This window comes from Balaenoptera ricei, chromosome 2 (genome assembly GCF_028023285.1).
Source record: "Balaenoptera ricei isolate mBalRic1 chromosome 2, mBalRic1.hap2, whole genome shotgun sequence".
Classification (NCBI taxonomy): domain Eukaryota; kingdom Metazoa; phylum Chordata; class Mammalia; order Artiodactyla; family Balaenopteridae; genus Balaenoptera; species Balaenoptera ricei.
The window spans coordinates 7,183,735-7,209,559 of record NC_082640.1 but is presented as its reverse complement, the minus strand read 5'-3'; the positions used below and the strand labels follow the sequence as shown (position 1 = coordinate 7,209,559).

Below are 25,825 nucleotides of genomic sequence, written 5' to 3'. Positions count from 1 at the left end.
AGTTTCCTTCTTGAGTCACGCTCTTCGAGTGGAGCGGATTAGGTTAGGCTAAAGGCAACCAGAGGAAAACAGCTGGAGGCTCAGAGCCCTTTCCTGCAGCTCACGCAAGGGCAAACCACCTACCTGGATGGCTACGTCGCCTTGGCTTTCTACGACACAGCCAGCTGGAAACGGGCTTTGAAAACACCTCCCAGTTACACTGGGAACACGCCTAAAGGGTGGACGGACACACACATCCCGCAACCAGCTAACAGGCCCCAAGTCCAGCCTGTGATGCTGGTGGGAGCCAGAAGAGCCAGGAAAAGGCAAAATACAAGCTGCTTCGGGAGCTCAGTAAGAACGAGTGCCTCTTGGGGTGGGCAGAGAAGGCTGGGGACGAGCTGGGCTCTGGTGAACAGGGAAGACTGTCACTGGGGGTGGAGAGTGGCCGGGAGCAGAGAGAAAAAAGAGGGAACGGCGTGCACAGAGGCCCGGTCAGTGTACTGGCCCGGGGAACGGGAGGGAGGGAGACTGGCGACGGCTGGGCAGGGCTTCCGGCGCCATTAGCAATGGGAGGCCACACCCCCCGCCCCCAGTTCTTCCCGGGTTGGTCCTCACAACACACACTTTTACCCGAGTCCGTGACTTTGCCCTCAACTGTTGTTCCAACCTCACATGCTTTTCCTCTCTTCCAAAAATCTACCCATCCTTCGAGATTCGAGTCATATCCTGTGTCCATCCTGAGCCCCTCCTGCGTGCAGGGACCTTCCAGGTCTCGGCGACCCCAGGGCACGTGTTACTGCATCACCCGTTTTCCAAAGCATACCTCGCCGAAGTTGCTAACCCTCATCCTATGTTCCCTTTGTCTTCTCAACACCCAGAAACATCCCTGGCGTGGGAACGCTACAGTACTTGAGGGTGAAAGCCAGACGTGCAAACTCCCCACTCCCCCTCAAATAATATCAGATGACCTCCTGTGCATAGGTGGGTGTGGCTGGCAGGAAATGCAGTTAAGCTCGGGGTTCTACTCTTTCAGACCAGAGGGAACAAAGCCAGCTGGGAAAGAGGCGTTTATTTCAGCCTAAGTTTTCTGTGAAACATACATGTGTACAGTGAATAAAGGGCAGCGCTGTCTTGGGATTCAGAAATCACGCTGTTATTGGCAAAAGCCATTTCCAAGCTTTCTGTGTAGGAAATTAGCTACAGGGAACACAAGAATTAATGAATTGTGTACTAGAAACATATGCTTCTCATTAGTGAAATCCTGATGCTGTGGTGTGAGGCTGTTTTCCCACCTGAGGAACCTCCGCACACGTAAGAGATTCCTGTGCTCGTGGCTGGAGAGCCAGTGCCGGGAATGGTCACTGGTGACCGGACAGCCGGACAAACAGACCTCTGGAGAGTCTCTTTTGTCGAGCAGGTTATATGACCGCCAGACCCACGGCCAGGGAGGGTACCAAGAGCGGGTACCCTCCCATCTCTGTGGGAGCCTCGGCGCTGGTCAGACAGATCACGGGAAGACCCGGGTTGCTCCTGCTTAGAAAATTCCAAGTGCAAGGCCGCTGGCTTGTTCCCCTCCTTCCCGGGTGGGGCCAGCCTCTGAACACCCCTGGGTCATCACAGCTGCCGGCAGGGCTGTCCGGGTCAATAAGCTTGTCTCCCCTGTGGTCCGGACATTAGGGCAGCCCCTGAGGTCATAACAGCATAACGGGGCTTCCTGCCGAGTACTCCCTCGGGCTCTTCGCGAGCGGGCCGTCCAGGCAGGTCTCAAGGTGGGTCACCTGGTGAAGGTGTGCAGGTAGGAGGAGGGCGCCACGCTTCCTTGCGCTCCACAACGCCAGCCCAGCCAGGCTGCCACCTTCATGCACAGCGGCCACTGCCCAGGGAGGGTGGCTGGCTGTGAAGCGGGTGTGCCAGGAGCAGGAGAGCTGGCGGCCGCGTGCGTCGCTGTGCTGACGGAGCCCGGTGCCGCGTCCATTACTGGGACTCTATGCGTGTGAAGGTGGGAGAGCGATCCCTCTAGCATCACCGAGGGATGAAATTCCGCAGTACTGAGATTTCTAGATCATCAGCTTTCAAAGCATTTGAACTCTTTCTCTTTAATGGAAACTTTGTATTAAGAAAATTAAGAAATTAATATATAAAACGGATAAAAGACAAGCTTCTCGGGACTTCCCTGGTGGCGCAGTGGTTGGAAATCCACCTGCCAATGCAGGAGACACGGGCTCGAGCCCTGGTCCGGGAAGATCCCACATGCCGCGGAGCAACTAAGCCCGTGAGCCACAACTACTGAGCCTGCGCTCTAGAGCCTGTGTGCCACAACTACTGAGCCCGCGTGCCACAACTACTGAAGCCCGTGTGCCTAGAGCCCGTGCTCCTCAACAAGAGAAGCCACCGCAGTGAGAAGCCCCCGCTCGCCGCAACTAGAGAAAGCCCGTGTGCGGCAACGAAGACCCAATACAGCCGAAAATAAACAAATTTTTTTTTTTAATTAAAAAAAAAAAAAAGACAAGCTTCTCTGCAAACAAGTGACGAGAAACACCCCCCCACCCCCCGGCACAACCCCCAAGACATCTCCTGAACAAGGTTTGGAAGCTATTCTTCTATAGAACTTGGGTCTTATTTGCCAAAGTTTGAAAAGGCAATTTTCTATAATTCTAAAAAGTATCATTTACTCCTGCCTTATAAAGTTGAATATAATTTTGATGTTTTTCATGATAATTCAGGGTCATGATTATGATCAACTGATGCTGGTCCTAAAATACTGACGTCCTTAGGTCCCTACTGAGGAACGAAGTTGTTTGCTCTTATGCTAAATACTCCCACCCACAGCTGTGCTTTTTTCTTCCCTCCTCCCCCCACCTCCTCCCCCCTTCTCTCCCCCACCCTTCCTATACACTGTTATCAGCGGTTCTGTTATCAGCTCTGCTTCCTCACCACCAACGACCCCCAACTCCCCACCAGAGGCATCTACTACTGGGGACTAGATAACCCACCTGCAAAGACTGCACCTAGAATAAAGTCCACAGGCAGCCACATGAGAGACAAATCCAGACGTGGAACAGAGATATGCTAAATTCAAGTTTCTTCAACACACATCCTCAGATAGGTTTTTGTCTGAATTCTTATTCTCTAGAGTGAAACCCTGCACAATGGAAAGATTTTCCAAGGAGAAATACTTGGTTGAAAAACCGTCCTCATCTTTTTTTAATTATTATTTTTTTAAAGATTTATTATTTATTTATTTTATTTTATTTATTTTTGGCTGCCTTGGGTCTTAGTTGCAGCACGCGAGATCTTTGTTGAGGCATGCAGGATCTTTTGTTGTGGCGCGGGATTCTCTGTAGTTGTGGCGTGCAGGTTTTCTCTTCTCTAGCTGTAGTGCGCAGGCACCAGGGCGTGTGGGCCCTGTAGTTTGCGGCACGTAGGCTCTCTAGTTGAGGCTCTTGAGCTCAGTAGTTGTGGCACGTGGGCTTAGTTGCCACGCAGCATGTGGGATCTTAGTTCCCTAACCAGGGATCGAACCCACGTCCCCTGCATTGTAAGGCGGATTCTTTACCACTGGACCACCAGGGAAGTCCCTGTCCTCATCTTTTGAAAGCGTGTTAGTTATGTATTCTGCTGGCAAGGTTCGTTGTGTGTATAAAGCACCACAAGATCTTAACTTGGAAGCTACATTTAACTGCAATGATTATTACACACAATAATTGACAGGCTGAAAACAGACATGCCTTATGCTCGTCTGTAAGATCTGATGGGGTCTCTTAGCGATCACCAAGGGTGCCATTTTCTTGCTTGGTTACCAAGCAGGAATGAAAGCAGCTTTTATTTGCAAAATATAAAGACCATTGAGTTCAAAATTTAAACAAATGACTATTGAGAGGGAAAAGAACTCTAAAATATGAAAAAGGGCCAAAAATATAATGTCTAATTAGAATACGACTCATACGGTTCAGATTTGCCTTGCTTTTTCTGCCTGGCTCACTTATTCTGCCCAGACGCCCCTATTTTATCAGCTGCACGAGCTCATCTCAGCATTTGGTAACAAGCAGAAAAACCCTGTTAGGATGAGTACTACTGATTTAGAAAGGGAAAACTCTAAGTGAAAACCTGCCCTTTTAACAGATTACACATTGAAGCTGGCATCCTGCACCTTGGCCAATATACAGAGAAAGAAGTCATTGCTCTTATACTGGGACTTGTGACCATGTCACACCTCAGGACACCGGGCAGATAAAAGTCCAGTACGATCAAGGGCCGAATGAGTGCATGGACGACTTGCCCGGCCTAAGATAACCCCGCATGTGAATCCCAGCTTTGCCACTTTCCAGCTGTGTGACCCGAGGACACGTGAGGATGGCCCAGCTGGGGGATGGAAGGTCCCTCGTGGCTGCTTCACACTTCCTTTGTCACATAAATAAATGGTCTCATCATTTAAGCACTTGTAGTTGGGGATTCTACTACCCTGTGCAGCTAACATATTCTAACTGATGTATTTTTCCTGAAAGAGGCTGCAGTGAGTTCTACTAGGTCTGTACGCTGGGACATGAAGAAATGTCACAGCCGTGCAGAAAACCCATCTCAAAAAAGTTCTGTTGATTAAAAGGTGAATATTCACTCTGTGAAATAGAGCCATTTCTATTCCTACGACTTAATTGTTCACTGTGAACTATTTGGGAACGTTCATGGCGAGAGGCGAGACATATATACATGACACACGCATGAATTTGGACAGTAGGAACCTCTGCTGTCCTGCCCTTCAGCTGTTGGTTTTGGCCAACGACTGTCTCCTCGCTTGGGCTGTGGTGACTCTTGCTGAATAATCAGGATGGCGTGGGCATTAGCTCATTTGAGGGCAGTCCTCTTAAGAGGTATGTACCGCTCAGATCCACAGTGAATGGTTATTACTATTATTGCTACTTATAGTCATAGGGGTTCCCCAGCTTCCCGAATATGCTGGATTTCTCTAGAAACCAGCATAGACTTATTTCCCAGGATTTCCATCTGCATTATCTTAAGCTATAACCTCTACTATATTTTTCTACCAGATGTACGATTAGCAGTGTCGAGGTCTGAGTCTCTTTTATCACATGCTTTAACAAAACTTTAGTGGGATGAGATCACCCAGAAAATCAGAAAAGTCCATCAGCCCTGAAGTCACATTCATCAGTAGAGCAGAAACAGCGACAGTGTCTATTTTTATGACATTGTGGAGTAGCCTTCTTTTTTTCCCAAATTAAAGTCTATGCCTTTGAATAGCTATGTTCCCTTTTTTGTAATTATTTTTCTATGAAGTCTGTGAGGAGGATACATTCCTTGTTAATTACACTGCAAAGTGTTTACCTGGTGGTCAATTACCTAACCATGCTTGTTGAAAGCAATGGAACTGAAGAGTGAAAGTCCTGTACAGATGGTTGCATTCCTGTAGCTTCCGGCAAGTACATTTCAGGACCGGTTTAAACAAGAATAAAATTAAGGGCAACTCACTATAACCAATGACCTTCTGTTCAAAGCATAAAATCACAGATATAATCAATTATTAGAAATTAAAACAAGAAATGCATCTGTATTCAGCTACAACATGTTCCCTGGGCATTTTTAGGGTAAATTTTGAGGAATGGATTCTTAAAAATAAATTTAATCTAAGTGACTGATTTTTTTTTTTTTTTCCCTTTCAGCTTTAGCTGAGCGATCACAAGACTTACTGAAACAAATTTTAGGACAGGGCAGTAATGGGAAACCCTAACGCTTCTGGCAGAGCTAGAGAAAGCTTATGCCTTAAATAGGTAGCCAGAAGTATCAGCATGCATAATAGCATTAGTAAAATTTAATGAGAGAATTTTGAATTTACAATAGGTATATATAAATTTCCAGAAGGCAGCATCAGAGTGCAGGCTAATTAAGTCCATATGGAGAGGAATTTTGTTCATTACCCACTAAATCCAACATCCATCTTGCAGTTACATGTCAGATGGGACTGGGTGGGGGACCCAGGCCAGGGTTCTGGGAGGCACAGCCACAAATCCCCAGCATTTAGAAAACTCGCTCAAAACAAAGGGTGGCAGAACAGAGAAGGCAACAAACATCTGGGCGGAGGCAGTAAGGTGCTCTCCACCAGTGCTTATGCAAGAGCTTGTTACAGTGGAGGTCTTGTCAAAATGCACATGCTGATTCAGTGGGTCTGGAGCAAAGCGTGAGATTCTGCAGTTCGAACAATCTCCCCGTCCGCAGACCGCTCTTTGAGTAGCAAAGCTCTAGATGGCTTGTACTTTCGTGGCGTGTGGCGACCCTTTCAGAAAACCCTAAGGCCGTTTCCCACAATGTTGCCGGGGTACATCAACTGGGTGGCCAGTACTTGAAGCAACTTCAGAAATATTTCTAATATATTCCAGAAATAATCTAGTCACTTGTCAGATTACCGACGGGGAGCTGACAAACACTTATCTGAGTTTGTTCCAGATGCTTGAAGGGGCAGTGCCTCTCAGTGACCTGGCTGCTGCGGTTGTGGACAAATTGGTTCCAAGCTTAAGACCTTTGCGTTGACCATTTTTTTTCTGCCCAGAATGTGCTGCCCCCAAGACGTTCCCATGTTAGACTCAGAGGTATCTTTGGGATCTCAGCTCAAATATCACTCCTCCATAGGCTGTGACCAGCCAATCATTCTCTCTGACATCACCCTGCTTACCTGTCTTACAGCACTCATGCCAATGAAGTAATAAACTGGTGCATTGTCTGTCTCCTCCGTTTAGAACAAAGACTTCATAATTACAGGGACCTTCCCTGACTTGTTTTGTCATTGCTTTATCCCAAGAGCCTAGGAGAGAGTAAAATCTGGCACAAAGAAGATGTTCACTATCTATCTGCTGTAATGAATGAATTGTTCAATTTTTAAAAAAGAGAAGCCAAGAACAGAATTCCTCAGGAAATCTTTCAATATTTAAATGTTGACAGTAAGTTAAAACACAACAAACAAATAAATGCCCCTAAATCAACTGTATGGGCCAAACAAAGCATCTCAGAATGGATTGTTTTGTATCCCCAGATCCAGTCCATCATTCTATTAAGCCACATTAAGTCTTGGCATAGAAGCAGGAATGCACCAAAATCGGAGATTCTAGAACAGGAAGAGGATTTGAAGTCTGAAGGAAATCATGTTTTGCATTTCCCCTTCTCCATTCCCAGCATACTGTACCTGTGTGCCAGGTACTTCCCTGTGCTGAATTTCGGTTTCTTTCTGATTAAGAAAGAATGTAGTCCCCCATCCTCTAGGGTTGCTTTGAGCATAGTGATGAAAAATGTTGGTTTATGGTCATACCTGTTTTGCTAATGAATAAGCTCAGCTGAGAATGAGTAGACAAAAAAATGCTTTCCCCAAACGGTCCTATTTTTCTTCCCCTTCAATATAGGCGTATTTCAAACTGCCCACCATGTGACATGGCGGAGCTGCCGTGTACAACTCCACTACGGGTCATAATGAGAGCCAGCAAGCACGCTTCTGCAGAAACCTCTAACGCAGCACATTCTATGTGGGCTGGGTTGGTTCGATGTGTTTGTTCTGTGTATGCATGTGCATGTGTGTTCATGCAAATAATTTTAAAGGGGTGATTCAAGAGAAGGGGTAAAAAGAACCACGATATTAAGAACTTAATACATGCCTGGCAATGCGCTAGGTGCTTTATGTACATTATCTCAAGTCAAATTAAAAGGCAACACCTATTCTGAACTTTGAGTCATTTAGAAATAGGGAGACAGCAATGACATTCAAAATATGGGACAACTAGTAGAACAAGAGTACCAACCAATTAGACTGGAGGTCCAGGCATACCAGCTACAAAGCAGCCTTGGCTGAGACTGGAAATTCAATTTAAAGACACTAAGACTTCACTGTACTTGTCTGTCTTCCTTATATCACGCTTTACCCAAAATGCACAAACTACATATGGGCTGAATAAGGGCAGTGATGATTATAATAATGGCTAACATTTATAGAGCACTTTACCCAGTGCCAGGTACCGTTGTAAGGGCTCTCCATTCTCGACAGTTCTATGAGATGGGGATGATAGCTATTATTATGCCCATTTTATAGGTGAGAAAACTGAGGCCCTGAGAGGCTAAAGGACTTGCTCAAGATCCAGAGGAGCCATTGTTCATGTCCAAGCTGTCTCAGTTGCTGGGCTACAGGCTGCCTGTGTTCTATATACTCCTGCCAAATCCTGTACAACCAGTGCAATATTCAAATCAAAAATAATTTTACCTTTTAATTACCCATTCCAGTGGAGATCACTGAAAACAGAAGACATTTATAAAATATTTGGTTTTAAAATAAATGATGGCAGCTTTGCCTTCCTAGTTATTTTTCACCCAGGCTGATCTTAGAACGAGCATGTTAGATGCAGTGCTTAAAATCCAGGCCACGTGGTAGCAAAGCAAGGCAGCTCTGAGGCTTCTAGGTGATGGGAAAGTCACTGGAGGATACACACTTGCCACAGATAATCTGCAAAGTGAATATTCCGTAAGTGATAATTAAGGGCTGACTATAACATGAGACATTTTCTTTTAGGAGGAACATATGGATCTATACACTCTAAGGCCACAAAGCGGGCTACCATCATTTGTTAAGCTTTCCAAAAACTGTTTCTGTTCAACTCAAGCATGGGAAGTTCTCATTCTATATAAAAGGACCCTTTAGAAAAATTAAGTCTCTAAGAATAGGGTTTCAAAACAAAAGTGGCCCTGAACCATGGCTACAATATACCTAATATGATGATGTTGTTTTCTAAAAATTCTTTTTGTTGCTGTTGGGGTGTATGGCTACAAACACAAAAGGCTTAACAATTTTTAGGAATGGACTGATATTACGACAGTTGTTTTTTGAGTTGCTAGGCAACATCAGAAAACAAATGTCCATGTTCTGAGATCATTCTGCATTCGGTCTCCCCACGGACAGCCCACATGTTCCGTGGCCGGACTCCATTCCACTTGGTCAGCAGGAGTGGAATATCCCAACTGTGATGCTGATGGTCCGGAGTGGTCAAAAGACACCAATCTGTGTCTGAAAAACAGATCACAGTTTGTTGGCCACCTGGCAGTCAAGATCTGTGGCCAAAGTTTTTGCTGGACTGGTATCGTTTATCCAAATTAAGTCCTACCTTCAGGGTTCTTGTTGATTTGTTACATCACTTCTGTCAGCTTTCTTTGCAGGTACATTATCTTTTTCTCCAATCCTATATATCTAAGGGAAGCCCAATTCACTTTTATGGGCAATTTCAACATCTGGGAACATAGAGACTCTTCCTGAGAATTCTTTCTTTGTTTCTAACAAATCACCTTCATCCTCAGAAGACCCATTTCAGATCATCTTTCTTAAGGATATACTGACATTATACTTTGACAGGTAAGTCTGCTTCCTTCTTTGTTTGATTCCATTAACTATTGAGTCTGTTCTTTTTGAAAAAAAAAATTATAAAGATGATACACATGGTTCTAAAATTAACATCACACATGTAAATACATACTCAACTGCTAGAAACATGAACCCCCTTCTTTTGTTCTAACTTTTGCCCACCCGATGCACTACAGTTCATTCTTGTAATTCAATCACTACACCTCTGCATGGCAATATGTCACCTCCTATGTAAGATGCATGGCTCATGATATATAGAGAAAAAGACACACCAGTAATACTATTTTCATCTTCTTAAAGTGACAAACAGAACTTAGTGCTTTAAGAACTCCCATCCCTTTCTCCCCCCGAAAAACAATGAAATGGAAGAAAATCTTAGATCTGTATTTTAAATCAAGCTCCACCTTCAAGGGCAGGCTGGCCATGACTTACCTAAAAGGACTAGTTCAGTGAGCACAGCATCAGCCGTAATGCTCACCATCTACGCAGAGATGAATCCACTACAGGCCAATTACGAGCGGGTATTGCTGAGGGCCTGATACGTGTGCGCCATACGTGATAAGAAGCTGGTTCAGTAACCACCATTTCTATAGCAACGCACACCATCTGCAGGCTGCGTTCTGGGAAGGCAGTTAAAACTGGATCCTGCAATGTAGCTTCACTTGGAATCTGCTTTTATTTCTGTCACCTCATTAGAATGAGAGTCTTCAAGCCACATAACTTATTGTGAAACAGCAGAAACTTATTGCATAGAGAATCTTAAATCGTGATTTCTCTGCCACTCAAGGTCAGTCAGTCACTTTCAATTCAAACCACTGACCTGGTTTGCTTATTCATAAGTGACCATTCCCCAGGGCACCACCCAGGACATGGGACAGCCATCTGCTGTCCCAGTTACAGGCTAAAGAGAGTAAATGCCTGTGAAGCTGAGCTGACACACCACCTCTTACTGTCCAGAAAGCCTCAGCTAAGATGCATTCACCATGACCCACAAAACTGCATCTGCCAGACTAGGGGAGGAAAGCTGCTTCTTTCAAAGGTCGAACTGGCCCCTGAACATGACCGATAAGGTCACTTTATCCCATCCCCTCAGACACGCCTGGACACCCAGGCCCCAGGCACCGGCACTGTACAACTTTTCAAAAGAGAGAGCACCTTTAGAAGATCTAGGTTAAAGAAATCTGGTAATTCCTCAAAGGAAAAGACTTACACTCACTAAATAGAGGCCTCCCTTGCACCATAAATCAAGTGGCATTTTAACACGGTAGCTTCAGCAAAATCAGCATTGCCTGTAAATGCGGCAAAAGTTTCGATTCTAATATGTGCAAGTCAGGCTTCTTAAAAAAATATTTTTCTGAGAGTGCATACCATAATCAGCCAATTCATACCGTTGTAACACACGAAACAAAATCCAACTTCACTTATGTTCTAGGAGACTGTTAATCTATTAGGTCACCCTCGGATGAACACGTGGGTTAAAATATAGAGATGCTAATTATTATAATGGGAAATTCTTTGCCTGTCCCCCCCCCACCCCGCAAAAAAAAGATAACTGTGGCCATTAAAAAGAAAGAAGAAGAAAACTGTGATAAATGATAGCACCAAATACTGATCCACTCTAATGGTGCTGGAGAGGGTGTGGAGAAAAGGGAACCCTCCTGCACTGCTGGTGGGAATGTAAATTGATACAGCCACTATGGAGAACAGTATGGAGGGTCCTCAAAAAACTAAAAATAGATAGAGTTGCCATATGATCCAGCAATCCCACTCCTGGGCGTATACCCTGAGAAAACCGTAATTCAGAAAGATACATGCACCCTATGTTCATTGCAGCACTATTCACAATAGCCAAGACATGGAAACAACCTAAATGTCCATCAACAGAGGGATGGATAAAGAAGATGTAGTGTGTATATATATATATATATATATGTATGTATATATATATACACACATATATGCGTGTGTGTATATATATACATACATACATATATACACACATACATACATATATACACACACACAATGGACTATTACTCAGCCATAAAAAAGAATGAAATAATGCCATTTGCAGCAACATGGTTGGACCCAGAGATTATCATACTAAGTGAAGAAAGCCAAACAGAGAAAGACAAATACCATATGATATCACAGATATGTGAAATCTAAAAAGAAAAAAGGAAGGGAGTACCTCTACATTTTTCTCATGAGTAAGCTTTCAGTTATCCAGCAGTCAGGAATGAAAGTATTTGAGTTAGCATTAAAATGTGGATTTATTTTTCAAATAGAAGTCCCATGGAACTTAAAAAGAATTTCACTTTTCTTTAAGAGTTTGAAATCGTGCCCTATAACCAAGGTGTTATCACTGAGCATCAGCTGTCACTCGGGGCCAAATGCTGGAAGGTTGCCCGGATAACAGGACGTAGAGACTGTGGCTGAATCAGGCATGCTGTTCGGCCCTGTAGATGGAGAATATACTTGCATTTTAATACTAAGTGGTAAGAGCTTCCCTGTTGAATGCATCTTAGATCAGAGGGTCACAAACTTTTTCTGTAATAGTCCAGGTAGCAAATATTTTTCAGTTTGCGAGAACATACACTCTCTGTTGCAACTATTCATCTCTGCTGGTGTAGGAAAAACGTTCACAGACCACAAATGAACAAACAGGCATGGTTGGGTTCCCATGTTTTATTCCATTTGGGCTGCTGTAATAAAATAAACTGGGTGGCTTACGAGCAACAGAAATTCATTTCTCACAGTTCTGGAGGATGGGAAGTCCAAGATCAACGTGCCAGTTGATTCAGTGTCCAGACAGAGCCTGCATCGATTCATGGATGACGCCTTCTTGCTGTGTCCTCACATGTGGAAGGCGGGAGAAAGTTCTCTGGGGCCCCTGTTATAAGGGCACTAATCCCATTCAAGAGAGCTCCACCCTCATCACCTCATTAACTCCAAAGGCCCCACCTCCAAATACTATTGCTTTGGGGGTTAGGATGTCAACATACAAATTTTGTGGGGGTGGAATACAAACATTCAGTCCACAGCACCCAATAAAACTTTATTCAGGGATGCTTACTTTTCATCTAATTTTCATATGTCTTGAGATACTCTTCTTCTTTTGATTCTTTCTTCAAACATTTAAAAATGCAAAAACCGGACTTCCCTGGTGTTGCAGTGGTTAAGAATCTGCCTGCCAACGCAGGGGGACACAGGTTTGATCCCTGGTCCAGGAAGATCCCACATGCCGTGGACCAACTAAGCCCGTGCGCCACAACTACTGAGCCTGCGCTCTAGAGCCCACAAGCCACAAATACTGAGCCCGCGTGCCACAACTACTGAAGCCCACATGCCTAGAGCCCATGCTCCACAACAAGAGAAGCCACCACAATGAGAAGCCCGCACACCGCAACGAAGAGTAGCTCCCGCTCACGCAACTAAAGGAAGCCCGCGCACAGCAACGAAGACCCAATGCAGCCATAAATCAATCAATCAATCAATAAAAATATATAAAATAAATAAATAAAAATGTAAAAACCATTCTTAGCTTTCAGGCCATAGCTTGGCGATACTTAATTAGACGAAAAATTCTTAATGGATTCACGAATTTCTATTTCTGGCTGTTAAACACTTTGAAATTGCAATTACTTTGATATACCTCAAAAGTAGATAATTAAAGTGTTAAACTGGTTAGAAGTGATTATCATATTTGACTTAATCATAAATAGCAGATAATTAGTAAATAGTGCTATGTGCTTAAGATGTGTTCCTGTTTTGTTTTCTGATCTTATAATACACTCTTGGAACTTTTCATTTAACTACAATAATTTAATTTCTACCTAAATAATGATATTACTGATTACACATAATAGAAAACCCCTTATGAAATATGTAGGCTTCTACTGAGTTTAGTGAGTTAAAGAACATATGGTTTCTTTGAAATGTCCATCCAATCTTAAAGTTTTCAGAAAACATATTTTAATTCATTTGATCATTTTTGAATGACTATCCAAATGTTGGCTTTTCTCTGCACACATACAATCTGTTAGAGCCAAGAATTTGGCAGTTACATTTTTCACTGTAGATGCTAAGTTAAAAAGACCATTTAAGTGGGAAGAGATCAGCGACACAATGGAGATTCTCAAGGACAAAAGGAATAATGCCATGGGGATTATTTCCAAAGAGGAAGTAGAGAATTGGATAACTTGTATTTCAGAGGCTTTATAACAATGCACATTTCTTTGTTTTCACTGACTTCTATAGTGTATTAATTTCCTTTTGCTCCTGTAATAAATTACCACAAACTTAGGGGCTTAAAACAACACGAATTTATTCTGTTATTGCTCTACAGGTCAGAAGTCTGAAATCAGTTTCACTGGGCTAAAGTCAGGGTATCAGTAGGGCTGGTTCTTTCTGGAGACTCTGAATGAAGAATCCATTTCTGTGCCTTTTTCAGCTTCTCACGGCTGCCTCTGTTTCTTCGCTTGTGGCCCCTTCCTCCATTTTCAAAGTGCATCCCTCCAATTTCTGCTTCCGTCATTCCATTGCCATCTCCTCTGATTCTGATTCCTCCTGCATCCCGCTTATACAGACCGTTGTGATTACAGTGGGCCCACGAGGATAATCCGGGAGAATTTCCCCATCTCAAGATTCATAACTGAATCACATCTGCAAAGTCCCTCTACCATATAAGGTCATATTCACAGGGTCCAGGGATTAGGATGTGGAGATATTCAGGGGGGGCATTATTCAGTCTGCCATAGATATCAAAAAAAATTTTTTTTAATATAAACTTTTGTTGTTTGTGAGCTGTATACAAAATAAACCAATGAGTGCAAGGATGCTGCGTCTCTAGACCTGGGCCATATTGTTATGACACGTCTGTGTGTGGCTCTCCAGTGAAAGCATCACTGTATCAGGAACACAACCTTTTATACCCCAGCCTTATTTATCTATATTCAACTATATACATTCAAAAATGAAGAGGCAGGAAGGAGTAGAATCATAGCAGGAGGGGTGGAAGCTCTAGGATGGAGAAAATCCAATATAACTGCTCTCTCTCTAGACAGGCGCTCAAAGCCCCGTTCTTTCATTAAACATATATATATATATATATATATATATATATATACACACAGATATGTAAAGGTAAATTCTGTGTATAGAGTCATCTTTTTTTTTATTGGAGTATAATTTTTTACAATGTTGTGTTAGTTTCCACTGTACAATGAAGTGAATCAGCTATGCGTATACATCTATCCCCTCCCTCTTGGACCTCTCTCCCACCCCCTCCCCCCATTCCACCCATCTAGGTCATCACAGAGCATGGAGCTGAGCTTCCTGTGTTTTATAACATGTTCCCACTGGCTATCTATCTTAACGCATGGTAGTGTATATATGTCAATCCTCCTCTCCCAGTTCGTTCCACCCTCCCTTCCCCCACTGTGTCCACATGTCTATTCTCTAAGTACCAGTGTTACATTGTAATATCTTAAACCGCCTTGAATCTTAAAACACCTAAAAGCTCCCCATCTGATTCAATCATTTGGCAAACATTTTGCTTAGATACCTAGCAAGTGCCAGGGACTGTCTGTGATCACGATGATTCAAAGATGAGGAAGACTCAGTGAGGACACAGAGAATAACTGAGACGCTGCAAGGCCGTGTCCTCACAGACTTCTAGTGCCACTGCTGAATGGACAACATGCTTGAGAGAAACCAAATTACCGTTCAGCGCGTGGAGAAAGGGATCTCAGAGGAGAGATCCTGCTCACGCAATGTGACAAGTAATGAGGGAGACCCAGGCACATCCAGGGAACAGCAAATGGTTTGGTGTGGGAGTGATGGAGGGTGTGCAGGGAACAGAGGCTGGGAGTGAGCTGGAGAGCTAGGCAGGGACCAGCTCTGCAGAGATCTGTGTGCCGTGCCAACGAGCGTGGACAGCCTCACGATGAGTACCCCTGAGATGTTCTCATGTGGGAAAGGGGCCTGTGCTTCTGAAAGACAACCCAAGTAGCAACCCAGAAGTCCCGGTGGAGGGAAGGAGAGAGGAAGACAGGCAGACAGGCTGCAGGAATTGGCCAGAAAAGAGGGAAGAGTCTGCACCTAGACAGAGGTAACCAGAGAAGGAGAGGAGAAGGTAGGTTGGAGAAACGCTGATTTGACATCAACATGACCTTGCAAGGGACCAGACGTGGCCGCCGGTGGGGCAGGGAGGTGAAGCAAAAGAGTAAATGGGGGATAACTCTGGGGTTTCTACTTGGATGGTCTGGTAGATGGTACCCTTCACCAAGAGAGGAAACTCAGAAATGAACAGGGGTAGGGGTTGACGTGAAGCGAGTCAGTGGGTCCGTTTCAGGCATGTGAATCCGAGTTTCCTGTAGGACATCCAGAGTTGGAGGTCTAATAGACAGTCAGGAACACAGATCAGAGAGCAGACTTGGTTGCACGGGGTGGCTGTGGGAGTGTGATAAGCAGGTGGGTGCCCCAGCGACGGCGTGTGAAGGAAGTCAGGCGCTGGGCGTGGGGCAGAGCCCATATGACAGGAGACGGGGACCCCGGGGACACTGAGGCACAGAGCCCAGGGAGGCGGGCCTTCCTTTCTAGAGAAAGGAAACCCTCCGATGCTGCAGAGATGTCCAAGGGGATGAGGAGGTTACCTGAGGCAGCTGCTGCTTCACTTCATGACTGTGGTTTCAGGAGAGCAGAAGGTAGAAGCGGGACTGCAGTGGGTCGAGAAGTGGAAGCAGCACATGGAGAACAGTCCTTCAGGAGATCTGGGCTAACGGGAATCTGGGAAAGTGGTTTGGAGGTCACAGGTCGAGAAACCCTTCTGCAGAGGAGGGGAGACCTTTGTTCACTGAATAAACTCTTTGGGTGTACCATGTACCAGGCACTGAACTGAGCTTCTTACAAATATTAACTCATTTATTCCTTGGGGTGCTTAATTTGATGTGTCAACTTGGCTAGGTCACAGCACCCAGATATTTGATCAAACACACCTGGAGGTGGCTGTGAAGGTATTTTAAAGATGAGATTAACAATTAAATCAGTAGACTGAGTAGAGCAGATTACACTTCCTGTAGGTGGGCCTCATCTAATCAGTTGAAGGCCTCAAGAAAAGGCTGACCTCCCCCAAGGAAGAGGAAATTCTGCCAGCACATGGCCCTTTGGATTCAAAGTGCAACATCAACTCTTCTCTGGGTCTCCAGTCTGCTGGGCCACTGCAGATTGTGAACTTGCCAGCCTCTTCAAGTGCATAAGCCAATACTGTAAAATAAATCTCTCTCTCTTTCTCTCTCTCTCTCACACACACACACATCCTACTGGTTCTGTTTCTCTGGAGAACTCTGACTAATAAACATACTCTTCATAACAGCACTAGGTATTGATACTATTATTATCCCCATCTCACAGTTGAGCAAACTATGGCACAGAGAAGTTAAGCAACTTGGCCAGGGCCACACAGCTGGTGGCCAGCAGAGCTGGAATTCCCATCTATTGTGTCTCAGTGTTGCTGCTCTTAAGCACACGCTCTACTTCAGAGCACTGCCCCGGCATGTTGGGGCCCAACCTGGATGGATGACGGCGAGCGGAAGACTGGACAAGGGACGGAGAGCCTCGATCAGTGTGCGTCTTGTACAAGTGAGGAAGCAGGACAGGTGATTCGCCCAAGGTAGGCCTTAGAGTTTTCCAAGTGGCAGATCCAGGGTTTCAGGAGGCCAAATGCAAGCTTTCCCCTCTCCTTCCTACTTTCTTTCCCTGCTTTGTTATCCACGTCCTTTCCTCCCTTCAGAATTCCTGTCTTCCCCAGGGGTTCCCTCAAGTCCCTTTCTCCTGGGAGCCCAGGGCTCCTTACATCCTGATCAGGACCATGTGCCTCTAGAAGTCACCAAGCCGTGGAGAACACACGCCAATGACAAAGTGCCCACGTGACCCAGAGCCACATGTCCACGCGGCAGCACGATCCTTCTAACAACATCAAGCTCGGTGCATCTGGTAAAGCCAATGAATTCCACACAAATAATTATGTGGTCTGTTAGTAACTGGAAAACAAAACAAAACAAACCTCAACTCCCCCCAAACTCCAGAAAGCCCACCAAGCATTTATTTCCAAATATAAATTCCTAGAACTAGAATTTGACTACTCAAGGAATTAGGTGTCTTTGAAAATACATTTGATACCAAAAATCCCCCAAGAATTTTTACGCATGGTCTAACAGTTTAAAACTCTGAATGGGGTTATTTGAAAACTGGTCTTTTCAAGTTTGACTTTCACGGGATTCAGAACCAACAGGGTATAGGGACCAATGTGCTGTCCAAACCCGAAACACAAGCACATACTTCTTCCCACATTCTTACTACGAATGTCAACTGTAAAACCTCCTGGAGGAAAATTTGGAAATATGTATTAAAAGCTTTAGAATTTTGTACTTTTTGAAGTCAGCAATTCCACTTCTTCTAAAATTTTATCCTAAGGAAACAACCATGGCCATGTATAAAGATTTTGCTACAAAGATATTTATCACAGCATTGGTAAGAAGAGTAATTTTTTTCTAACTTAGGGGATTGAGCAACTGAATTATGACATAAACATATAAGGGAATACCATGCAATCTTAATATTGACATTGCAGAATAACAGTTGCTATGGAATAATAATGCTAGAGAGAGATGTTCATGACATACAAATGGTTTTTAAAGGCAAGTTATAAAACAGTACATAGCGTATAATCCCCTTTCTGTTAAATGTTTATTTTTGGGACACAGTCTCTAAGGGGGCCCAATGACCCCCCACTCCTGGTGTTCACACACCTGTGTGGTCCACCCCATACTGTACCAGCATCTGGCTCTGCGACCACCAGCATATGGAAAGAAGGGAGCGGAGGCCACTTTGACCTTAGGTGATAAAAGACGGTGAGCTCCATTTTGCCCACGTGTGCTTTTGTACTTTTTGTTTATTTGTAAATTTCTCTTGGGTCACTTGCTCTATTGGAAGCAAGCTGTCACGCTGCGAGTGGCCCTGTCGGGATGCCCACGTGGCAAGGCACTGAAGCCTCTGGGCATCAGCCAGTGAGGAGCTGGGGCCTGAAAGCGTGCGTGCAGCCCCTGTTGAACCCTGAGACGAGCTGGTTGACAGTCTGACTGCAACTTTCTAGGAACCCTGACCCAGAGCCACCCAGCTAGGCTGTGCCCGGGTTCCTGACCCTCCAAAACTGTGAGACAACAGATGTTCACTGTTGTTGAAAGCTACAGGTTTTAGGGCCATCTGTTACGCAGCAAAAGATAACTAATACATACATCCATAGTGCAATGGCTGGAAGGAAATACAGGCTCACTTTGGAGATACTGTGGGTTCAGTTCCAGACCTGCTGCGATATATCAAACATCGCAATAAAGCAAGTCACGTGAATTTTTCATTTCCCAGTGCATTAAAAATTATGTTATACTATACTGTAGTCAATTAAGTATGCAATAGCATTATGCCTAAAAAACCAATGTACATATTTTAACTAAAAAATACTTTACTGCTAAAAAATGCTCACCATCATCTGACAACACAGGGTTGCCACAAATATTCAATTTGTATAAAATGCAGTATCTGCGAAGTGCAATAAAGCAAAGTGCAACAGAACGAGGTCTGCCTGTAATCCAAAATACTGTTAGTGGGTTTCTCTACATGTGGGATCATGGGTAATTTTTCTTTTCTTTTTTTTTTTTTTTGTACACTATTGGCAATGTTTTTTTCTTTTTTCAGAACACAGGACCAAGAGAGATCATGTGACCATCTAAAGACTAAAAGGATAAAGGTTAGGAGAGCCAATTTAGTTCTAATAACCTTTAAAGATTCTTTTCAAGCAAATTAGCTTAAATGTGAAAAAAAGCCCCAACTCCAAAGAGCGTGTAAGACTTACCCACAAGAAACCATGCAATGACTATGAGCAAACGCATTCAATAATTTCAAGGAAAAGGAACTTGCACAGGCTTCTTAAAAGGGAAATCAAACTGTAATGAAGTTATCTGTTAGCCGATCGCTGGCACGGGAGCTTGCTTACCTAGCTTCTGGTCAAACCGCCACGCTGTGACATAGGCATTGTGCCTCAGACTGCTCTGTGTGGCCAGGGGCACGGTGACATAAATGGGGCCATCCACCAGCACCGGCGTTCCGTCATTGCTGAGCAAGTGGACGCTGACGGCTGTGACGGGGGTCAGGTCGTACCTGGTGCCGTTTCCTGGAAGCAAGAGACATTCTCCATCACATGCACACACAGGACTTACATGGGGCTGCAGAAACTGTTCACAGAGAAATATCATAGCTACCATCTACTGAGGAGTGGGCCTCCTATAAGCCAGGGACTCTATTCAGCATCTTACACATGGAATCCTCACCACGACATTCTAAGGTAGGTAAAATTCCCATCTTACACATAAACAAGCTGAGGCTCAGAGAGGGTAGTAATGAGAGCTGGTCTTCGGATATAGGCTAGTTTGAATCTGCAAACCTGATCCAAGCTTGGGTTTGCAGATTCTAAACACTGTGCTGTGCTTTCAAAAAGGGCCTCAAGGGACTTCCCTGGTGGTCCAGTGGTTAAGACTCTGAACTCCCAATGCAGGAGGCGCGGGTTCGATCCCTGGTCGGGGGACTAAGATCCCACATGCCGCGCCCCTCCCCCCAAAAACAAGGGCCTCAAAAGAGAAGGGATTGTCTATAATGGGAGAAGAGGTGTGTGTGGAAATCCCTGAAATCAACTTCCATACAAAGTGAGCACTGCACACATGTTAATTACTCGGCCATAATTCCACCATACTGGAACCAAATGATTTAAATCAGAGACTGCTGAAAACAGAAAAGGAGTGAATTTCTTCAAGGAGTACTTCAAAATATTAACTTAGTGCTACTGAAAGTACACTACTGACAACTTGGACTTGAAATATTTATGAGTTATTTTGGTTGCCGTTGTTATTTTGATCTGTTTAAAAGGAATTTAATATACCAATTATTTTGCATTAGAGGCCTTTTATCCAAGCCAATCCTTTAATGACTGTCTACAGATAAACTGGGGAATGCTTATGAGAGCAATATTATATTTATACAGTTAAGCGGTCCATTTGAGAAGAATTTTTCTCCAGTGAAATATAATATATCATACAAAATGTATTCAGTCATAATTTAAAATCTTCCCTTGAACACGATGAAAACACACTGATAGAAAAATTTAAGCTACATTAGAAACACCATTTATAGGATTTCTTAGTAAGCTACTTATATACTTACCTACCGATCAACGAACTACCCAAGCTAATGCAAACCTCCAATGAGGACTAAATTTAAACATTTAAAACAAATCTGGTGAATTTTAGAGTTTGAACAACCAGTGAGAGCTAAACCCTTTGTAGAGCAATCTCTATACGGCTAATGTTAGCACTATCTTTTATGATTCATACCCATCTCTGTTTTCCAGTGAAGGGAAAGGCATGGAAATGAGGATTTCATCAAAAGGTCCACGTTGGAAGCACAGATTCAAGTTCTGAAATCTTTTTATCCTGGCCATTTCATTTTAGGGTGAAGAAAAACCAAAACCCAGAATTTACCATCTTTCTGGTCAAACTATCTTGTGGATGGAGGACCTAAATGTGTCCATTGCCCAAAGGCAACACAGAAGCAAAGGCGGGTCTCCAATGTACCTCTCTAGGCTCTGTTAGACTCTCTAAGTGAGACAGGACTTAAAACAAAGCGAGATTAAGTAACTTACTAGACTTTACATAAACAATTTAAAGATAATGTTTTCAATCAGGAAGCACTGCTTCTTTCATCAAACCCGAGGCAGGAAGTCTGGCCGGGGAAGCAGCAGGTAGAGCAGAAAGGTACCCCAGACTCATCATCCTTTCGCCCCACTTAACACTGCCTCTTGATTCCCAGAAATGGCATCCCCATTGTCCCCCCTCATCCCCTTTCGAGACTTCCTTCCTATAATCTTGCACATCCCTGGTCCAGGAAGCCAGGGTCCCAGTACCAGATCCGCCACCGACTACTTACGTGGCCTCTGGCGGGTTACTTCCCTGCTTTGGGGTCCGTTTTTCTTATCTGCAAAACTAAGGAGGTTGGACTAGATGCTTTCCTGTGAGGCTACAGAAAGGAACAAACACGACTATAAACATTCAGAAGTAAGAACAGCACTGCGGAAAGGGGCATATTCTTTTAAAGCAACATGCCCTATAGGTGCATGTGCTTTAATGTTCTTTAAAATGTTCTCTGTTAGAAGACATCACAGGCAGGTATACCTGCTCTCCTGAGGCCTCTTTCCTCTCTCAGTGCTTCCACTCCGTGCCTTCCACATGACAGTCTATCCTCCCACTTTCTTTATTCTGGACATACTTTGAAGGCTGTTTCCCTTCCAGCCCTCGTTATTAGAAGGCAACACAACACTGAGTTCTCTATATAAGGAGTCTCTCCTTCCTGTTCATCTTGATCTTACCTGACTCCCATCATGTCCGCAGAAAGACAGGTGTCTGTCAGGCAAAAGCAGCAACCCTGGACCAAGCTAGGAGGCCACCAATTCATCACTTAGAACAGGAGGGGTTTTGCTCGGATAGCATCTCCGGTTCTGTTTGGCTTTGGACATTAGTCATACTACTGACTCCTCTGTTTTCTTGGATCTACTAGCAGAAGTAATTCCTTGAAAACCCCTCAGGGGCGTCACGGAACAGGTCTGCGCTTTCTTGGCAACCACAGGGGAGAGCGTGAGGATACACGGGAACGAGCAAGTGAGGGAGGGACTGAAATCTCCACGCGGCTGCGTTTCTCTGTCTATAACTCTGGATCCCTCCAAGGGGGGGAAATAAACAACCCCCCTTAGGACACGGCAGGGAAACCAGCCTCTCTCCAGCCGCATTTGTGGCCTCTGTGTATTTTGCTGAATTCTAGTGATAACCTGTCACCTCACACGGGTTTGTGTGGTCCAGGCTCTCACACTAAGCTGAAGTCTGTCAGACGCGGTTTATGAAACGGGAGGCCAACGTGGGGCAGAAGAGAACCCCTAGTTGCTGGGCCGCTGGGGTGCTAGGCAGGCACCATGCTGCTCTTCCTTGGCAGGAGGTCTGAGTCTTCCTAGGTCAACTTGGCCAGTTATTTCAGTGGAAAACAAATTGAATATAACCTTCCACAGACCTTCTCTCTTCCCTCTGAAATAAGAGAGTGATTTTAAAATAAAACAAACTCCTCTAAAATCAATAGTCTTACGTCTTCTCTACCTTACCGTCGTCTCGGATTTCATAATTTATTCAAGAGCTCTTGGAATTGGGGCACAGAAAAAACCTGAATGGGCTCCAAGGAACGAGGTTGTTCCTCCAACTCGGGGTTTTGTGATGGAGGCTGGATGGAGGTTTCATGATGGCCTCGGATTATCCTGTTCCCCAAAACACTGCTTTCCTCCCAGGCCTGTCCCTTTAAATGAAAAGTCAACTTTTTTCTTCCCAATAATATTCACTTAAGATGACCACCAGGCGGGGCTTCCCTGGTGGCGCAGTGGTTGAGAATCCGCCTGCCAATGCAGGGGACACGGGTTCGAGCCCTGGTCTGGGAAGATCCCACATGCCGTGGAGCAACTAGGCCCGTGAGCCACAACTACTGAGTCTGCGCGTCTGGAGCCTGTGCTCCGCAACAAGAGAGGCCGCGACAGTGAGAGGCCCGCACACCGCGATGAAGAGTGGCCCCCGCTTGCCACAACTGGAGAAAGCCCTCGCACAGAAACGAAGACCCAACACAGCCAAAAATAATAAATCAATTAATTTTTAAAAAATAGTTAAAAAAGAAAAGAAAGACGACCACCATGCAACTTCTCTGGTGGTCAGTGACTGACACGTCCATTGCATCATCATCACGCAAAAACTCAAGGAAGAAGAAACGTTTCTCAGGACAGGTATCGCAGAGGGAAGAAAAGCAGGTAACAAATCACCACGTGAGCTTGATCTGTAACCAGACATTTATTAACATTCTCCAAAACGGATCAGATGTGGCAGGTATAAAAAGCTTTTGCAGAACGATCAGTTTCTGTAAAGCACTGGACGATTAAGTGAAATTCAATCAAAGCGTCCCTGGGAAACGCAGTAACGTACACACCTAGCGGGATTTAACCCAGAACAGCCTTTGGTTTTCCAGTTTATGTTGTGACTCGTGTAAAGTGTTGGGGAAAAGAAGAGGGGGAGACAGGAAAATGATTCCGGGCTTGAGACTCGGCCACCATCCATTCACCACAAGGAGGACCGGGGACCACGTCAGCACCCAGCTGTGTCGGCCGGGAACAGAGGTAAGGGCGGTCTTTCACCAGTAAGGAACGATTACCTATTTTCTGGCTGGTGGCTCTTAGTTTCTGTGATCTTTGAGCAGTGTGTGTCCTGCCGGCCTAGGGTGAGAAGGACCAAGCAGACTTACAGGCCTTCCAGGAGATGTTCCAAAGTCAAGCATGAAACCTCACCACTCTTCGCAGAGGGGAAGGCAAAGAGAGGGCAAACTCAGAGAAAGGGAGGTCGTGAGAAAAGGCTGGATGGACTCAGCCGGTGGAGCCCAGCGGCTCCCTGCCCCCAAGTGCTCCCTGTACTGGTGGGCGGGGGCATGGTGTGCTCCTCTGGGAATCAGGCCCAGGGCCACCCCCGCCCCTCCCAGCTGTGACACGTGCCCGGGTTGGGGGGGGGTCAGTGCATCTCCGCATAGCTGGTCAGGCTGCTCCAACAAACACACGTTCCAGGGGCAAGTGGGGCGAGGCTGAGAACAGGGGGACAGAAAGCCTCTAACTCTGATCTGACACTTAAAGAAAATTCAGTTAAAAGAACTTCTGGGAATTAAATATACTTCGTTGGCCAACGGAGAGCTCAGGCAACTGGTACCAAGAGAGAGGCTCAGGAAGACAAGCTCACGAAAGGGGCGCAGGCTGAAGTCCTCAAATGACACTTTCAGTGCCCTTGAACTTGCAGACGACAGATCTGTCCTTCTGCACCTCGGGTTGGGTTCTCCCACTTATAAAGATACAAACACATAATAAAGATGCAAACGCAGACTCCCCGGCTGGAAAGAAACGAGCCTCGAGTTACCTGTTCCGTTTCCATCTAATCCCCGCAAATAAGGAAAGCCGTCCACCTCCGAGGGGGAGCCGGCGGCCGTGAGAAAGGCTGTCAGGTCACTGTAGCTGGTGTTCTCGGGCAGCCGCAGAGCTCTCCTCTGGAAATGCACGCGAGGCTGAGGCCGGGCACCTGTGGAAATGAACCCTGGAGTTACCTCTCGGAGGGGCGGTTTCTGTTTCCAGAAAATGCAAACCCCGGAAAAGCTCCTCTAAGATTTCAGCGTGGCTTCCCAGTCCCCACTCCACCCCTACATCCCCTCACATCGCCCATTCACGCGGGGCACAAAGATGTGACAGCATGTTATTATGGGGAGAGAAATAATAGCCCATTGTCACGTTTGCTTTGACACAGGATGTTATTTAGGTTTTTCACAAAAAGCTCTATTTGTGAGCGGTCTTTTCACCGCCCAGCCTTCGCCTATGGGTAGGGGTAGTGTTTTGGGAAAAAGTCCACGTAAGTGAAATGAGTAGATGACAATTAATCTCCTGATACAAACAAGGCAGGAGAGACCCTCTGACACCGTTACAGACACATCCTTAGTCTTCCTGGTAAAATCTGGTCTAAGTGCACAGAACAAGCTGAAGCAGAGCAGGGCAACAGACGAGCAGCTGGACGAGAATTGCAAATAAGAACCCACAGTAATGAGTCCTCTCCCTTCGGCGGAAGCGGCCTTTTGGCATTCCATCTACTCCGGTGGGTGCATCTGACTTGCGACGGATCATGTTACAGATTCTATGATGAGCCTCTTTAAAGGATGTGAGAACTGCTCTTTTCAGCAAACTCAACTCTGTGCAGGATGGGTTGAGCTGGTGACCCTGTGACACAGTTACCCTGTGACACCATCCGCAGTTTGACTTTGCTCCAGATCTTATTTTGACTGTAAAACCTGAACCCGTTTTTATCTATTGCTGTAGCGAGGGTCACAAGATGCAGACGTGCAGTATCAGTTTGCACCCAGCCAGCAAAAACATCGTGAAGACAAAAATGAATAGAGATGGGAGTTGGAGCATTTCCCGATGGAAGTACACATCTCTCTGGGTTAAAATAAAGTGGTTCCTTGGACTTCCCTGGTGGTGCAGTGGTTAAGAATCCTCCTGCCAATGCAGGGGACACGGGTTCGGGCCCTGGTCCGCGAAGATCCCACATGCCGCGGAGCAACTAAGCCCGTGCACCACAACTGCTGAGCCCGTGTGCCACAACTACTGAGGTCCGCGTGCCTAGAGCCCGCGCTCCACAACAAGAAGCCCCTGCAGTGAGAAGCCCACGCACCGCAGTGAAGAGTAGCCCCCGCTCGCCGCAACTAGAGAAAGCCCGTGCACAGCAACAAAGA

General features: G+C 45.3%; 1 protein-coding gene across 1 annotated transcript in view; it reads right to left on the bottom strand.

Annotated features, from left to right (window-relative positions):
• The window catches only part of FAM171A1 (family with sequence similarity 171 member A1), a 127,346-nt gene that overhangs the window by 9,262 nt on the left and 92,259 nt on the right, over positions 1-25,825 (bottom strand). Inside the window, exons 4-5 of the mRNA XM_059910145.1 lie at positions 24,466-24,624; positions 19,434-19,610 (exon numbers count right to left, since the gene is read on the bottom strand). Of these exons, the coding sequence (XP_059766128.1) occupies positions 19,434-19,610; positions 24,466-24,624 (336 nt within the window). The remainder of the gene's footprint in view (positions 1-19,433; positions 19,611-24,465; positions 24,625-25,825) is intronic.